Raw genomic sequence first — 17,459 nt, 5'->3', positions numbered from 1 at the left:
ATGGTACCACCCAAACGGCGGAATTTCAATAAATACAGCTGACTTTTTAAAATATCTATACACTGCGACACAACGGCATATCAAGTTCTCCTTATACCTACTTTCTTCATCTCAATACCTTGAATACTTCAAGGTCATCCAGTTTACAAACAAGGGTTAATCTCCAGGATCCCTTATAAGGTCGGAACCACCATCTCAAAAACTGTTACCTTCATTTGGAAGGCATTTCGCAGCTTTGTAGAATGTTTCTAAGGCCAACAATTATGTTTAGGTTTTGATACATAATTTCTATAGTTACGCATTTCCCTTCAGAATTTATGTTTCTACAGATAAATCTTTTACTGCTAAAAGTTGCTAATGCGAAATGTTAAACTCTGAACATTTTTTTTTTTATTTTATCTACGCAAGGAAACGTCTTTTTCGAGAAATAATTCTTAAATTAACGAGATCGCATTGGCCTAATTTTGAAAGCCTTAAATTTAAGCCAATATTTACTTATCCTGAGTGTAATATGTTGTACTCAAATTTCACGTAGTAAAACAAAGGAATCTTACGGGTAAGTATGTAAACACGTTAACATGGTCAACCACGTATTTATTTCTTTAAGACCTTATGATAGAATCTGGTCACACGTATTGATAAATGGATGACGTCATTTGTTTAAGTAACATGTAACAATAAATTACGGAATTTTAAACTATAATGCGCGCGACTTGAAATATAGGGTGTAAAATTATTGGGTGATGATGATGAAAATAATTAATTTAAAACGAGTCTAACTAAACGAACCTCGTAACCCCAAAGATCAGCTTTATTAACCGACGTTTCGCTTTACAGCTTCAACTTGAATATGGGCGATGTCTTTGAGCTCCTATCCCAGAAGTATAAAGCGAAACGTAGGTTACTACTTCCTGGAGTTATAAAGTTGTTTTTATTACTCCAGGTTATACCTTATAATGATCTGTTGTAGCTTTTTTTTTTCTTTTTCTTTTTAGTGAAAAGATCTTACATGATTGTATGACACTTGATGCTATACCAAAATTTCGTTCAAAAACTTAAATAGCAACTAATCTACCTTAAGTCTGTGATTAAAATAAGGGTAACTGCGGATTTTTTTTCTCCTTAATTTGTCCACTGCAAATTATAAATCAGAAGCGCTTAAAAATAGCATTTCAGATCTACCTTTCGTCTCCCACAAATGAATTTTAATGCTTCATCGGCTTTTGGGAGTTTAAACCATAACCTACCTTTATTTTAAAATATTTTAATCTGATGTTTAAAGAACTTTGTGAAAGTTAGTATTTTCCTCAATTTAATCTACTACTCTGACACCTACTGGTGGTTATCCAAAAATTTATTATTGAAGCTGCTAGCCAATTTAATCTTACACAACTTTATCAGAATCCGATTACAAAAAGCTTACAATGAATGCAATCTAGTTATACTGTTATCACAGGGACCACAAAACTATCTACATTGACAAAGGATCCTACACAAACTGATCCACATATGAGGACTGACTACATCTCTTAAGAATAATAAACACCTCAGGTACATATTAAATTGTGCAACGTTTAAAATTTCTGTTAAAGATTCTGTCTGAATGCAATTGCTAAGTATCAGTTTTTTCCTAACAAAGACATGACTTAATTAATTTTACATAAAAAAAAGCCTAAACTACACATTAAAACAAACAAAGCAAAATTAAACTCATGTGAGTAACAAATAAGTGACAAAAGTTAAATCATTTAAAATCTTAAAATAATAAAAAGCTTCAAATTCTTTACAATTTAAGGTATTTAGAAGAGGAAAATCTATTTTAAAACTCTTACTCTTCAGGGTGGAACAAAAAGTTTTTTTTTTTAAGTTTTTTCATTTCCTATTTACAGTGATATACATATCTTTAAATAATAACGTTCAGCATGTACATTAGCATCGTTCTTGCATTACGTTTGATGTCAGTAGACAACCAGCCTTTGGGTTAATTTTTAGATCATTTTTACCAATATTGTTTGGAAACTTCTGGGTATATAAAAAAAACCTTTAATTTCCAGCACAACTGTGATGATGAAGAAAAAAAAGAAGGGCTCTCCACATCAAAATTTGATAAATTAATTAATGTTCTAAGTATAACCTTGCAATAGACTCTTTGAAAATAACTGTAATTTTAGTTAACAGTTAAAATTGTGAAAAAAAAAAAGCTTGAGGTCATCAACAAACAGCAGTTTTCTGATCTTAACAGAAAAAACAACATGATCTAATACAAACTGCTGTCATTCCTAGTAATTTCAATCTATAAAACACAAACACTATACATATTCTGTGATACGAAAACATTATATTAAAACAACTGGATCTTATGATTCATAGTTGAACACATACATTAAAATGAATTCAATCAAGTAGACAGAGATAATTTATGATAAAATTATATCAGAACTTGTAAGTTTGTTCTTCACATCTTATGAACTCAGGCAGTTTTTCTCCATATAATTATTTTTCAATTCAGAAAAAAAATTATCATCATAAAAAGTTTCATTCACATCTAATTGTTCAGTTTTAAACCCTTAAACTTACGAGCAAAAAGAGAATCACACACAAACCACATCACTAAACATTATTCTCTTAACCACTGAAAACTGGACAGAAATATTGATTGTTCCATCATATTTATCAACTGAAAGTGTAATTAACTCAGATTTAATAATACAGAAAATATCACCTGGAAAAGAAAATCTAAAGACCTAAACAAATCACAGTTGTCCTCAATTAAAAACTACCCACTTTTCAGAAGAAATCAGAAATTGATATACATTTTCTAAAATAAATAACACTTGCTACACACTGAACCTAAATTCAATTTAATCTTTTGGTAAGTATTTTTGTCATTATATATATATATTCTTTTTCTTTTAACAACTTGTTACTGAACTGAAAAGGTTAATATTTACAATCCAATACTTAAACATGCATATGTTAGAACAATAAACAAAACACTTTTACATGAAGCTATAAATATTCTACTGACACCCCCCCCTCCCCAATTCCAACCTTTATAAACACCAAAAGCTGCATCATGAAAGTCAGTGTTAACTATGCTTTAGAAGTACAGAAGGTCTCCATGACAATATTAAGGATGATACCATAAAATGTAACTACAATTCAGCAGCTACCTAAGTTAGAAGATTTTATCCACTGGTATTCTGTAGGCTGAAAATACAGTACAAATAATATAATATTAAAACAATGCAAACCTCTATACATCTAATTTAAAATATTCACTGTGTTCAACATTATATTCATCTATTAGCATGCTATTTAATCAAGAGGAAAATAACTAACTAGTAAACAAGTTATACATCTTATATGACAATAATTTATCTTATATCATTTACTGTACTGCAATTAAGGAGACTTAACCAAAACAACAATTTAAATGTATTTTAATTGGTTTAAGACATTCATACTGATAATAATATTCACAACATACAAGTACATACACATAACAAAAATAAACAAACATCATATAAAGAAATTTTATAAACAGAATTACTGAAAATCATGAAATACCAAAAATCACCTGAAAATAAAGTAAATATTTTAAAGTGTGTAAAATGTTGATGAAGTTAGACACACAATAAAGAGCCACTAAGTAAAATTGAAATGGATTATCCTCAAAGATAGGTCAGAAAATGTTCAATTAAAGATGACCGATATTGCAAACTAGCTAGAGGAAGTAGCTTACAGTTTATATCTGCTTAAGTCAGAACTATACAAATAATGATACTAATAAGTTTCATAAAAAATACTAACCAATCTATTTTCTTATACATGAAAATAATAAAAATGTAAGCTGAATGTAAAATATTTTTCTGCAAATTCTCCCTGTTTTTACACAAGTCTTCTAACAGTATTAAAATTTCCTTAAACTTAAATATATTTTTCTAAAAATATTCAAAACAGTATTCACGGCACCATTTTAGTCCTCAAGAATGAAACCAAACTAAAACTTCTAAATCAAATCAATTTTATTTAATATTATATCACTTTCTTTCTTCTAAACTTTGGACTTAAAATCTCAAAAATGTATCATAATTAAGATACTTTTATACAGACAACACACTGCAGTTCTGTAGACAACTGCTGATATTTGCATGACAATCTACGTCCACTGTACTCAATCTTTGATGTACAGACACCATGAAATGGCTGCATAATTACATAAAAGACACTGCAGCATAGTGTATAGATTCCATACTGACTTGCCAATATAAAAACAATAATTCAGGTGTTCCATGAACAAAATATTGCAGAAACATTTTATTTAAATGTTTTTGTTCTCTAAAAATACACTGTTAAGAAAATACTCGTTATTCAAGGTTCAATATTTCTCAAGAAAATCACAGATTTTTACCATACCCTCACAATAAAGGCTCCAAAGATTAAAATTATTCCTTCATCTTTTACTGTATGGGAACGGGTTGCCAACAGCATGGTTTCAGTGACAAAACCTAATAGTCAATATAGTTTATTTTTTACCTATTTCCCCCTATATCTTTTCTCGTTTTCTTTCAATTTCTACCCTTTTCTATGACCCAGAATTCTTCCCAAATATTCTAATTCTCAAAATTATTCCAGTTAATAGTTACTTTCATCCACTATTAATATTTTTCTAATTTTTTATTTTTAGTACTAGAAAACATTTTTACTACAATTCAGACATTAAAAACGAGTCCAACTGAATCTACAGATTGAGTGCCCTAATGGTTATTTTTATCTGATATCAATATTTTCTCATTTTTATCACTAGAAAACATTCTTACCTCCATTCAGACATCAAAAGAGAGTCAATTTGACTTTACAGATTGAGTGCCCGAGGTCGCAAGTTGCCCATTAATCGACGAGCTTGCTCGGTCAATTCTATTTGGTCCTTTGTCTTGCCACAAGCCACCATTTCCCACCTCATATCAAGCTAAAATTATCACAATCAGAAATAGTATGGTATTTATGATGAGGATGCTTTAGTTTAAATATTAATCAAATAGGTTTTCACAAAATTAAAATGAACATTTATGATAGCTCTTTTCTGATAGGTGTTCACTCCAAAATATCATGAGAAAAACCAAACTGGAAAAGTTACTCTTTCACATGATATTAAATTTCACACTGAATCTGAGATGGTTCTGATCAATATGTTCTATCTATTGAACAAAATCAGATAATCGATCATTACAAACAACTTAAACACAACTGCAGCCAATGTAATTTTACAATTTTATCAACCTATCCTGTTGTAATGTCTTTAAATATAATATCTTCTAGCTTGAAACTATGTCACGAAACAATGACAGTGCTAGTTTATTTTTAGAAGTTACAACTTTTACAGTAAGGGTAAATATTTCATTAAACAGGTACAATGTTTTGATCATTCCTGCAATCCTTAACAAGTACTTGTGATTGCACCAGCAATCAAAATGTTGTACCTGTTTAAAACATGTTCTTTCTTACTGTAAAAGCTGTTCAAAAATACTTATAATCAGTAAATAAACTAAAACAAAACTATTAATAATGGTAGCAATCTTTCAACAATTTAGAAAAAGAGGGTACTGTTTCTTTCACATTTATCTTAATGATAAAAATAAAAATCCAGAAAACAGAAGACATAAGCAACAAACAAAACACAATTAAACATGGTATTAGTAATAAGCAGAGAAACTAAATATACTGCAAACTAACCTTCAGTAAAGATTTTTTGCAAGGTGTTTCCTCAGAGCTTACGTGTTGTGCTATTCGAGAGTAGTGAAGCTTGTGCTGTAAGAAAGGGATCAACAGTGTGTTTAGGCAAGCATGCAGTGCAAGGTGAAGTGGAATTGTGAGAACAAGTACAATTTCAAGTTTCAAAATAGCAGCTAGAACAACTACTATACATACCCAAGAAATAATTTAAAAATGCTGAGAAAAAATCATCTATTTCTATAATATAGTAAAAAATAAATAAATTAATGCAAAATAAGAGGAGATACTTGTATGATCATACTACTGTACTTATGAGAATGTATTCTAATACTTAGAACTTTAAATGTCTCCAACAATCAAGTTTTTATTAACAAATAACAAAAAAGTATTTTTACTTACATTTGTTATAGTGCCTTAAAAAGTAAGGGAATAAATCATTAAATGATCTTTCCTAACATATGAAAGTATCAACATGCTTGAAACAGTAGTATTTCAGTTACTGTTTAAACATATAAATGTTTTATGTTTGTGATACATTTCGATCATTTAACTCATCAACACCACAAACTGTTTAGCAGTTAAAAAACACTGACATTACCTTTTGTTTTGGAATGGCTGAATCAGTAGGTGCAATAAAGGCATTGTTAAATGTTTCACTTTCTTCTGGTAAAGTTTCCTTAATTATAGATGGTGGAGAAAAGAGAACTGATAAATCTCCCATCAAAGACTTGCTCTAATGTAAACAAACAGAAAATAATGAACATTAGGTTTATATTATTCTAAAATATTTGTTAAGATATGTTTGTACCATAGACAGAGATGGAAGTTATGGCCTTTTAAATATCATCATTCTGCAAGACATTTCTTTATGTGCATTCACTTCCAAGGGATTATTAGTGAACATATCAACAAATTGAACAAATGAACAGTAACATTACAGACTCAGAAATAAGTATTCATCTTGTTTTGTCCTACAAGGACTAAAAAATCAGATATTTAAATTTTTTTAAAACACTCCATTCTAAATAACCATCTTTGTAAAAAAAAAACATGGATATGTAAATGAAAAATAAACAAGAAATATAAGCTTATAAAACTTATGTTGAATGCTGAAAAAAGCTAAACAAGTTTAAATATAACAATAAGTATAGACAAACACTGGTGTTATTTTTATATCTTAATTTATTTATTTATTTTCTTGGCCTACTGATATATCAATTTTTTGAGGCAATCAAAAGTGAACCATGGATCCAACCCTCAAATCAACAGTCCAGCACACTAGCTACTAAGCTAAGACCACCCCCTGCATCAAGAGACTACATAGTACGAAAAATACACAAGTTTAACCACCAACAGTTCAAGGATTCACTCAAACTTGCCCTTAAGGATAATCATTATGTCATAAATGGTCAGCTTTATGACCAAACAGATGGTGTGGCAATGGGGTCATCTTTAGGACCGACTAACATGTTCCTTTGTCCTTATGAGCATTCTTGGTTAGACACTTGTAATGCTGAATACAAACCAGCTTTATATAGAAGGTATATTGACAATACATTTTTACTCTTTTGAAGCTTTAATCACATCAAACAATTCTTGAATTATTTAACTTCAAAACACCCTAACAGTAATTTTACTTGTGAAACTAAAAAAATAAAAAAAATGGTAAATCGCCTTTTCTTAATATCCAAATTAACAGATTAGATAACCAGTTTACAACATCAGTTTATCATAAGAAAACATAAATAGGCTTACATACTGTAGTTTACTTAATATTCACAGGAATTATCTTTCACAGTTTTACTCTGAAACTTGTTTTGTGGGTTTTTAACTTTCACAGAAAAATTAAATTCAGAAAAAAAGTTTTTAGACATCATTCTGTTTTTGTAAGCAACATTTTTCATACTCTAAGCCTTTGCATTCATGCTGTGCAACTGAACTGAAGTGTTGGTAATCCACCTATTGAAAGCCATGAACTTGTATGGGCGCGTTAAGGTAGGCATTGCATGTACTTAACTGACTACAGGTTACATCTCATTGCTTGCTGTTTCCAGATTACAAGTTATTATTACCTGCATATAGTATATTCAGAACTGTTACTCAAATGGCTAGGTGGGTATAAAATATCAAACAACGAAATAAATAATATATAATACTTGCTTGTAAATATCTGTTTGTGTTTCATTTATTATTTATTACTCATAAAAAGCCTTTTATTTCACTGGAACTATCATTTGCAGAAACATAAGTACTGCAAAAATAGTGAAAGTTAATTCCATGCAAATAATAAGTAACTTAAAGTACTTGTTCTGACAGTTTTATTTTGATCTCCTTTAAACGTAACCTTATATTCAGTCTTCTCAATAGAGTATATAACATCTGTTCTGACCACCTCTCTCTTCGTACTGAAATAACCACCTTACAGAATATTCTAATAAACAACGACTATTCTTTGCATTTTATTCAAGCCCTAACACACACATTCCTTTCTAACAAAATTAAACCCCCAAAGAAACCATATACTATAGACAAGTACCCATTAAAAATGATCATCTTCTTTTTTTTTTTTGTTTCATATTGAAGTTACAAATTTTAAGAATAATTAAACCCCCCAATCCACAGGTTAAACTACAAATGACATTTAAGTCACCTTTGAAGATTCAAAAATTATTCAGGTCTAAAGGCCTGTTACCTAAACTTACGTGTTTCAGAATCGTGTATAAATACATATGGTAGCTGTAATTCCACTTAAATTGGAAAAACTATACACCAATTACACCTGTGAATGTATGGGAGTATCAAGCAGGTCTGGTAAGCAACTATCAAATCCTCCAGACTCTACGCAACCACTCCACCTTGATTTAAAATTTCAAAGTCATCTCATCTGAATCACCCAATATTGAACATTTAATTAAAGAAAATTTATCTATTATAAATGAACCCCCAACTTTGAATAATAACACAACTTCACTACAATTAAGTCTGTTTTGAATAACCTGTATGATATTGTTCAATTGTCGCACTATCCTTTTTTTTAATTGACTTCATCCTTTTACTCTGTATTTTAATTCATCTTCACAAAATGCTAGAACTTTAGAAATTAAAAATATTTTTGTACCTAATATTATAATATTTAATATAGTTTGCTGAAGATGGAATATGTACATTCCAAAACATTCAAGAATTAAATGTTTGTTACCATTACACATATCAAATGCTTGTTGTTGTTGTTGCCTTCATACTATCATTCATATATAACACATGTTCACAGCTCTTAATGTTCTAAAGTAAATTATGACCATCCAAATATTGAAAAAAATGTCTTTGTGTTAAATAGTTTTACGTGAAGAATGTAGTGTTAAATAAATAAAACTAAGCCCAAAAATTCTACACAAGCCTTTTAACCTTGAAAATTCAAGAGACTGGCAGTTCAAGCAATTTATTTCCAGAAATGTGGACAATCTTATAATTGAAATTTCCATCACTGATCCCACACAAGCCTCAGTTGTTGTTTTTTTTATCATGTGTTTAAAAAGAACTCCAACAGTCATGAAAAAATAGGACTAGTAAGGAGGAAAAATATTTACACTGACAAAACAATAATAGGCTGTGCTTATTCACAAAACTAAGGCTAGGCTTATTCATAAGATCCTAAGGCTAAAATTAAGATTACATGAAACTGAGGTTAGTTATAATAAAACAGTCCTTTGACCAGAAGCAAAACAGTGCTTTTGGGTGGCAGGACAAAGAGCAAGAAATCTCAATAATTGTTTCTTGAAGGTGTAGCTCACATTGTTGGAAAGTCCAAAATCTGCAGTATCCAAATATACAGTCCATATTATGGTAAAGTATTTCACTCAGGAGTTATGAGAGCCAAAGAAAAACAGGATTTCAAAGTAGACGCACCAAAGGGTCACACACAAATTTATTAGTTCACTTTTTGATTCTCAAATTATGCAACCTTTCTTTGTTATCTGGTTGAGTTTCGAGATCTTAATTTTCATTTTATGACCTGGCAGAAGGCAACTACTACTACTACAATTAAATTATAGATTTTTTATGTCCAATCCCTGCTAATTAGGCACCTTTGGTTGAGGAAGAGATCATGTGTTGACACCCAAATGAGGTTAACAAACAAAAACTTAACTAGAAGCTATCTCAAAACTTACTGGTGTTTCTGGGTCCACTGGAAAAGATTCATTCACACTAGTTCCTAGTCCAGGAACTATAACTTCTCCAGGAATGGACCAGGTTGAGTGAAGAGCTTTGCAAATCTTCTTGTTTGGAAAAAGATTCTGTAAACAAGTATTAATGGTTATCATACTAAGGCATTATTTTGATGAAAAATAAAAAAGTTAATAAAAATGTGGGTAGCCTTTCCTCAACCATAAAATAACTTCTTAAAACTTTTGTGTTATTTGAAAATCTGGTATTAAAATGAACTGCATTATCCCAAATTGAGAGAGGTGGAGGTTAACTAGCAAAAGATGCTATGTCACACAGAGTATGAGTGTGGAACCATATGGCAATTATTCAAACAGAATTATAGTACTTTGGTTTTTAGTGATAATGTTTAATATCCTTATCCAAAATTTGTAAAACAAGAACACATATAAGCCACACAAACAAATATCTTATGGTACATACTTTCATGTTCTTAAACTATTTCTTTAACAACACACTAAAATTGAGTCTAGTTAGTTATTATCTTAAAAATAAGTGAAAGGACCAATATACAGATTTCAGTAAAACAAACACACTTTGACAAAACTTTTAGTTACCTCTTTGTTTTCTTTCCTTTTCACAGTAAAATAGCCACTATCATTAAGTGAGTAGCTGGAAAAAGGCAATGCTGATATGTCATTAAACTGAGGCTTAAAGTTAGAGGATGACTCTTGTTTGATTAATTCATGAATATCTTCAAGTTGGTGTGATGGTGAATGAAGCTGAAACAGTAAGTACATTGCCATGAAATAAGTCTGTATACATACAAGTATCTTGTAAAAGGTATTTGTATTTTTTCAATCACAGAAGAGAAACTATGCCATAATGTTATTCATCCTCATAAATTAAACACTTTTTTTTTAAATTCCTAAGTTTCACAGTTTCCTTACAGTCATACATAATAAACATGATACAGAATTATTATTCTTTCTGGTAGATTCTGTTTGTCCAACAAGCAAGTTGGGATTTGTTCTCTTGTGATATAACTTAGAAGCAGGGTTGGTTATTAAAATTAAAAGGTGAGATCCCTATTTTTACATTTTATTTACTCTTATAATAATAAATATAGAATAAACACAAACATACATACATACACACACACACACAGAGAAAAAAAGTTAAAAGTTAAATATGAACTTAAAAATTTTATCTTGAACAAAAACCATTTTCAAAATCACATAGGTCTGGTAATTAATAAAATATTTTCCTGTTTAAAAGTCATAGAATAATTTCCTCATTGTAAGAAATGAACAGCGTAACTTGCTTTCATTATAAAAATAATTATGACATATAATTAAAATTACATAAAATTAGTTACATTTTATACAATTCTAAAATCAAAATAAAGAACTGTTTAATTTCTATTTACAAATCCTTTTTTAATCAAAATATTTCTTGAAAAAACAAATATTCAAGTGTAAAAAAGCCAAAATCATAAAAAGTTATCAAAAAGATGTTTTTTTTTTCAAAAATACATCCAACTAAAAATGAAAATATTACATCGACTAAATATTTTAGCTTTTCCCAAGACCTTAATTCTAAAAGTACAGTTGGATCTACATGTTTAATCTGGCTATTTAAACATATTTTTTAAAGCATTTAACAGCCAAGTTGTTTGTGGGTTCATAACTTTGTTGGATACAGGGTCCAATATATAAACACATGAGGCACACAAGAAATGTTAACAAAAACACCATCAATACTACAGTTAATGCCATTAACTACTTCTGGAGCCCTTATGTATTTTTGTTTGTTTTTTTTTATACAGAAAATGAGTTATTTCACCCAATTCTTTCCACTGAGTATTGTAACACTTAAAAACATAAGATCATTCACTGTGACATAATATGTGGACCCCACTGACAGTGAACAACATAAGTCAGTTATTTGAAGGTTAAAATGTCTTCTAGGAAGGAATAATAAAAAAATATATCTTAATGGACTATCTTTTGTAAAAACAATTAAATCTATATAATTACTCACTGTGTGCTTCAGAGGCCCACTTTTTTTTTCTATTTCAGCCAGAGCATCCTTAAAAGGTGTTGGGGTGTGGGGTATAGATTCTCTTAAGAATCGACTCGATTTAGGAGTCTGGAGGCTACTGTGAGTAGGAAATAATAAAATATTTGTAGGAGATTGATAACACAAAATAAAAAAAATACTTAGGAATTTAAATATAAAAAACATTTCAAAAACAATTGCTTTAGTTTGTATCCTCAAGAACTAAGAATATTTGATAACTTAATTAAAAATATATGTCTCTAGCCTTTAGAGACCTAATAATTATATGGCTGAAGTTGAAAAAAAAAAATTATCAAGATATATGGTTTGTAGAACCTTTCTTCAATAAAATGTACCATAAATCAATCATATACAAAGCTTAATATTTTGGAAAATTTCCCAATTTTTCCTAGCTCCTGGGAATTCAAAATGTCTGGACATCAAAAGGTTAAAAGAAATAAAATCCTTATGGTAACACACTGGTTGTCTAGTCAACAAAAACATTTCTCTTACATCTTAATTTTCTATAAATTATCAGGAAGGGACATGTAGACAAATGTTATTACCAGTAGTTTTACTAGTAGAGAACACTCCTTCCCAGTTCTCTAGGGTTGATGAAGAGCCTTATAAGGCAGAACAAATGGAAATAACTAGCAATAATTTGAAATATATTTTATAAAATCTCAACTTAGCTCTCTCAATACAGGCTCAGCCAGTTTGACCAACCGCATGACCTCTTTGTACTCATTCAAAGTTCTTTATATATTTCATACTTCTAACTTTTAATACAGTCTGTATACCTTCACGAAATTTGGCAGTCTTTCAGTAAACATTACAAGTCTTTCACATACACAAAATCATATTTTTTTAGTGAAGTACTTTTAATAAACTGAAAAAAGATCTGTCCATGAATATATCAAGCTTTTGTTTTGAATAGTCCGTATGCAAAGTGATTTTCATGTTAAGATTGGAAATACTTTTCTTCATCTCAAAAATTTCAAATTTCATTTGTGCAATCTCTAAAACCTCCTAAATACATTTCATATGTTTGTTTTCAATAAAACTTTATATTTTATTTATCCTAACTCTATACAACGTTGGTCAGTTTGACTGACCTCATAACCACCCAAAAAAAAATCTAATTTTCTTTCTAGAATGACTTCAAATTGTAATATGAAATGGCATTCGTTTATCCTAAGTAGCTTTAAGTTTGTAATAGTATACATCTATTTATAATTAAATTTTATTTATCTTTGTCCTTTGAACTATGTTTACGTACTATACTATTTTTCTTACATACAGTGAGCAACTAAATGACAGTAAAATATATATGTTATCTATTAATGCATTTTAGTATTATACAACATGATTATAAATACAGGGTGTTTCAAAAATATTGCTCCATAGGGAAATGAGACTTTAGAGTCAACATATTGAACAAATCATTTGCTAAGTCTAATTTTCCTATGGGGTAAGACTCTGAATACATACTTGAAATATTTACTTGTTATCAAGATGGTGTTTTTAAAGTATAGGGTGTCCTAAAATCTGGCTCCATAGACAACTGTCTTGACAAATGATATATTAAAAATGTTGTTTTTAGAGCATCATTTCTATGAGGAACTATACTCTGATAACACCCTATGGTAACAGTTAAATATTTTTATTATGAGGTCAATGACTACTAGTTAACTTTATAAAAAAATCTGAATTGTAAATATATATATAACACACTCGTGCCTTTGTATGGTAAATTATATGTTTGTTTGTTTGTTTTGAATTTCGCGCAAAGCTACACGAGGGCTATCTGCGCTAGCCGTCCCTAATTTAGCAGTGTAGGACTAGAGGGAGGGCAGCTAGTCATCACCACCCACCACCAACTCTTGGGCTACTCTTTTACCAACGAATAGTGGGATTGACCGTCACATTATAATGCCCCCACAGCTGAAAGGGCGAGCATGTTTGGTGTGAGAGGGATTCGGGTAAATTATATGACCAATCAAATCTTATAGTATCAGTTAAAATGTTTTAGTATATCATACTCTACTTTTCTAAAGTTACAGTACTGCTCTCAAAATGCTTTAAAATTTGAAAAAGACACCTACAAAGATGTAAAGACAAACTGCACATTCTATAATAATTCTACATTCATGTGGCAGTTATGTATCTAGACTTAATGCTTAATCAAAAATGTTATCATTCAAATAATGTCATGTATCTTTTCTACTCTAAACTAGATAGTTCTTTACCTTCCTGGTTGAGTCTGTGAAAGCAGACAATCCTGTAGAAGACTGGCATGGGAAGATCTATTGCTCACAGGTGTAGATGTCAGGTTCATGCCACGAGAAATGTTGGGACTGTTCAAGAACTAGATCAAATTTCATTTTTCAGTTAACAGTTTTAAACATTTCATACAATGTTTATTTCATTTCTCTCATTTGACCAAAAATTTGTAATTAAATTAACTTTAAACATGACAGTTTGAAAATATAAAAGAAATTATTGGGATTTTTTTTTTACATGATAAGCTTCAACATGCACTTTTATAGAACAATTAACTGCACTTATATACTCTATTATGTGATTCAATTGTTTTAAGCAATCTGACAGCATAATTTGCTTTATGACAATTACTTTATTTGCACATATCCATCATCACATCGTATAATTTACACATCACAGAATACAACTGGAAAGTTCAGAGGTGAATTTATATAACCCCTTAATTATTTAAAAATATTGTAAAGCAGAAAATGGGATCAAAGCTTGTCTTGTATTTTTGCATGGAGCAGAAGTATGTGACCCATACATGACAACTCACCTACTATTCAGACTTTTATAAAGACAATCCAAATCACTTCAGCTAGCACTAACAATATTAAATTGACTTAAACCACATACCCTCTACTTAAGTTAGTTTAATATATAAATGGAGTTACTACTGACAAACACTGTATGCTATACATTATCTAGTTTCTACTAATGACTTACCTGAGATGGTGAAAAGGGCAGCTGTTTGATAGGAGTTTCCTTGGCTGGTGTCTTGGTCATAACAGTAGGTAGATTAGTTGAAAATGCAGATGATACTGTCTGATTTATTAGTGGAAATTGGGAATTAGATTTTCCATATACTTCTGCTGAGAAAACATTCTGAAAACTTAACACAGATGGTTTGGTTTCAACTGCAGTTGAAGCAGTAGCCACAGAAGTAATATTCCAGTACTGCAAAGCTGGCCCTGCTGTAGAAGATTCACATAACTGTGCCTGCTGTGTAATTACACCAAATGCTGGCTGACCCATTTTTGTTTCAGAATCTGTGTTTATTACTGGAGTGTGAGAATACTCTCCTAACAAAGAACTTGTATCTTGCTGACTGTTCATTAGCGGATGCTAGATTAGCTGTCAAGGACAGAATGTAAGTGTAGTCTAACAGATGGTTTTCAATGATAACTTTACTTCAACAGGATGCTAGATTAGCTAAGAACAGAATGTAAGTGTAGTCTAACAGATGGTTTTCAATGATAAATTTACCTCAACAGGATGCTAGATTAGCTAAGAACAGAATGTAAGTGTAGTCTAACAGATGGTTTTCAATGATAACTTTACCTCAACAGGATCAGGATGCTAGATTAGCTAAGAACAGAATGTAAGTGTAGTCTAACAGATGGTTTTCAATGATAACTTTACCTCAACAGGATGCTAGATTAGCTAAGAACAGAATTTAAGTGTAGTCTAATAAATGGCAGGATGCTAGATTAGCTAAGAACAGAATGTAAGTGTAGTCTAACAGATGGTTTTCAAAAATAAATTTATCTCAACAGTGAAATAAAGACTTAATTGGATAGAATATCATTAATAGAATAACAACCTATACTTAAGCTAAGTTGAAATGAACAAAATAATAAAGGATACATTTTTTCTTCGTTTACCTCTACGCAAGATGGGTGGAGTAACTTGTTTTGATGTGCTAGAAATAGCTGCATGGATTAATCCTTCGATTACTGTTTGGTCTACTTCCTCATTATCATTGTTACCTGCACAATATAAGTTGGTTAACAGCATCCTAAGTTTGCTCTCAAGAACCTATCATCACTCTAACTCCAAAATATGGGTAAAGAACATAGTGAGGATTTAATGCTAAACTAAATACATGTTTATAGGAAAGACTTCTTAGAAAATATGACAGTTTATTAATTGCAACAAAACAGATGAAGATGCTTTAAATATAACTCTTTCACAAACAACTATGAATTACATAGGATAACTGCTCAAAAAGCATGTAACATTAGATTATAAGTATTTTTAAATTAATGTTCTAAAAGGTTCAAAGAAGAACATTAAATAATACCTAAAGTCCAATCTATCATTTGATTTACTAGTCATCACTGAGTGATATATATATCAGTTTCCTGGAATTATATCTCTCATCATTAACCCTGGACAAAAGTGGATGAGAGATGGAATTCTCCAAAACCAAGTTAACTCAGTGACTAATGGTGAATCAAATGAGAGATTAGGCTTAATATTTATTTTAAAATTTATTACATACGAGCTGTAAGCTTATATTACTGCATTAATTGTGCTGTTTTTCCATATATTACATAAAACTGACCTGAAAGAGACTACAGTACTGACATTTTTGGCCAGAAAAAACAGTAAATAAGAAGATAGTAGAGTCATTATATTACAGTGAAAATTGTTAAGTCAAATATTGGAAATAAGAGCAAAATTTTGATTTCAATTACTTTATGTGTTATATTATCTCAAACAACACTGTGAAAATTGAACTGTGCCTTTGAAAATATATATAATTTTGGTATTAATAATAGCCATATATCACACTCTAGTTTCGAATATTAGGGCAAAATAAATGTACACATTAAAAAAAAAGAGAAAAAATTTAGTTTTAACAGAATCAATACTTTGTGATTTTTTTTTAATTTACATGACAAAAAGAGTCACATTATGTGAAAAACTTATAGTTTAATAAGTAGAGCAAATTATTTGTAATAAGAGATAAATCTATGTCATTTGCATAAAATTCTTGAATCTTCTTACCAACATTATCTTTTTTCTGGAGACTTGTAAATTTAATAGGTGTGACGCTTGGTGTAACACTGCTTCCATTAAGAAGGTCAAGAGCACTAAGTCCATCAAAAGTATCAGCATCGGTTGTTTTCCCTGGAGTGTCTTCCAATTCTTCCATATCAAACTCTCTATAAAATTTAAATCAGCCAATGTTATGATTACAGTTGTTTTTTTTAAGTAAAGTGGAAATGCTGTATTCAGTTGAAAATACTGGGTAAGTACCAGGTGCTACTAAGAACGTGAAGCTTTCTGTATGTTCAAATTTATAAAATCTATGTGAATGGTGTTAGTGCTTTGCATATACTCTATTTCTGTGAAACTGTACCTAGTGATGCTTACTATATAATTTTGATCTTACTAAGTGTATCTTCATGTAATTTGGTAAGCTTTTCGTAAACACTACAAGTATA

General features: G+C 30.1%; 1 protein-coding gene across 1 annotated transcript in view; it reads right to left on the bottom strand.

Annotated features, from left to right (window-relative positions):
- Positions 1 to 1,336: 1,336 nt before the first annotated feature.
- The window catches only part of LOC106464029 (myb-related protein A-like), a 56,835-nt gene continuing 40,712 nt past the window's right edge, over positions 1,337 to 17,459 (bottom strand). The window contains exons 9-19 of the mRNA XM_022391678.1: positions 17,020 to 17,177; positions 15,874 to 15,995; positions 14,953 to 15,351; positions 14,211 to 14,329; positions 11,944 to 12,061; positions 10,518 to 10,682; positions 9,906 to 10,031; positions 6,335 to 6,469; positions 5,737 to 5,811; positions 4,824 to 4,972; positions 1,337 to 3,210 (exon numbers count right to left, since the gene is read on the bottom strand). Of these exons, the coding sequence (XP_022247386.1) occupies positions 4,859 to 4,972; positions 5,737 to 5,811; positions 6,335 to 6,469; positions 9,906 to 10,031; positions 10,518 to 10,682; positions 11,944 to 12,061; positions 14,211 to 14,329; positions 14,953 to 15,351; positions 15,874 to 15,995; positions 17,020 to 17,177 (1,531 nt within the window). The 3' untranslated portion in view covers positions 1,337 to 3,210; positions 4,824 to 4,858. The remainder of the gene's footprint in view (positions 3,211 to 4,823; positions 4,973 to 5,736; positions 5,812 to 6,334; positions 6,470 to 9,905; positions 10,032 to 10,517; positions 10,683 to 11,943; positions 12,062 to 14,210; positions 14,330 to 14,952; positions 15,352 to 15,873; positions 15,996 to 17,019; positions 17,178 to 17,459) is intronic.

Source organism: Limulus polyphemus, unplaced genomic scaffold, assembly GCF_000517525.1.
Source record: "Limulus polyphemus unplaced genomic scaffold, Limulus_polyphemus-2.1.2 Scaffold1545, whole genome shotgun sequence".
In the NCBI taxonomy this organism is placed as follows: Eukaryota; Metazoa; Arthropoda; class Merostomata; order Xiphosura; family Limulidae; genus Limulus; species Limulus polyphemus.
The sequence above is the reverse complement of the archived record's forward strand: the minus strand, read 5'-3'. Positions and strand labels throughout refer to the sequence as shown.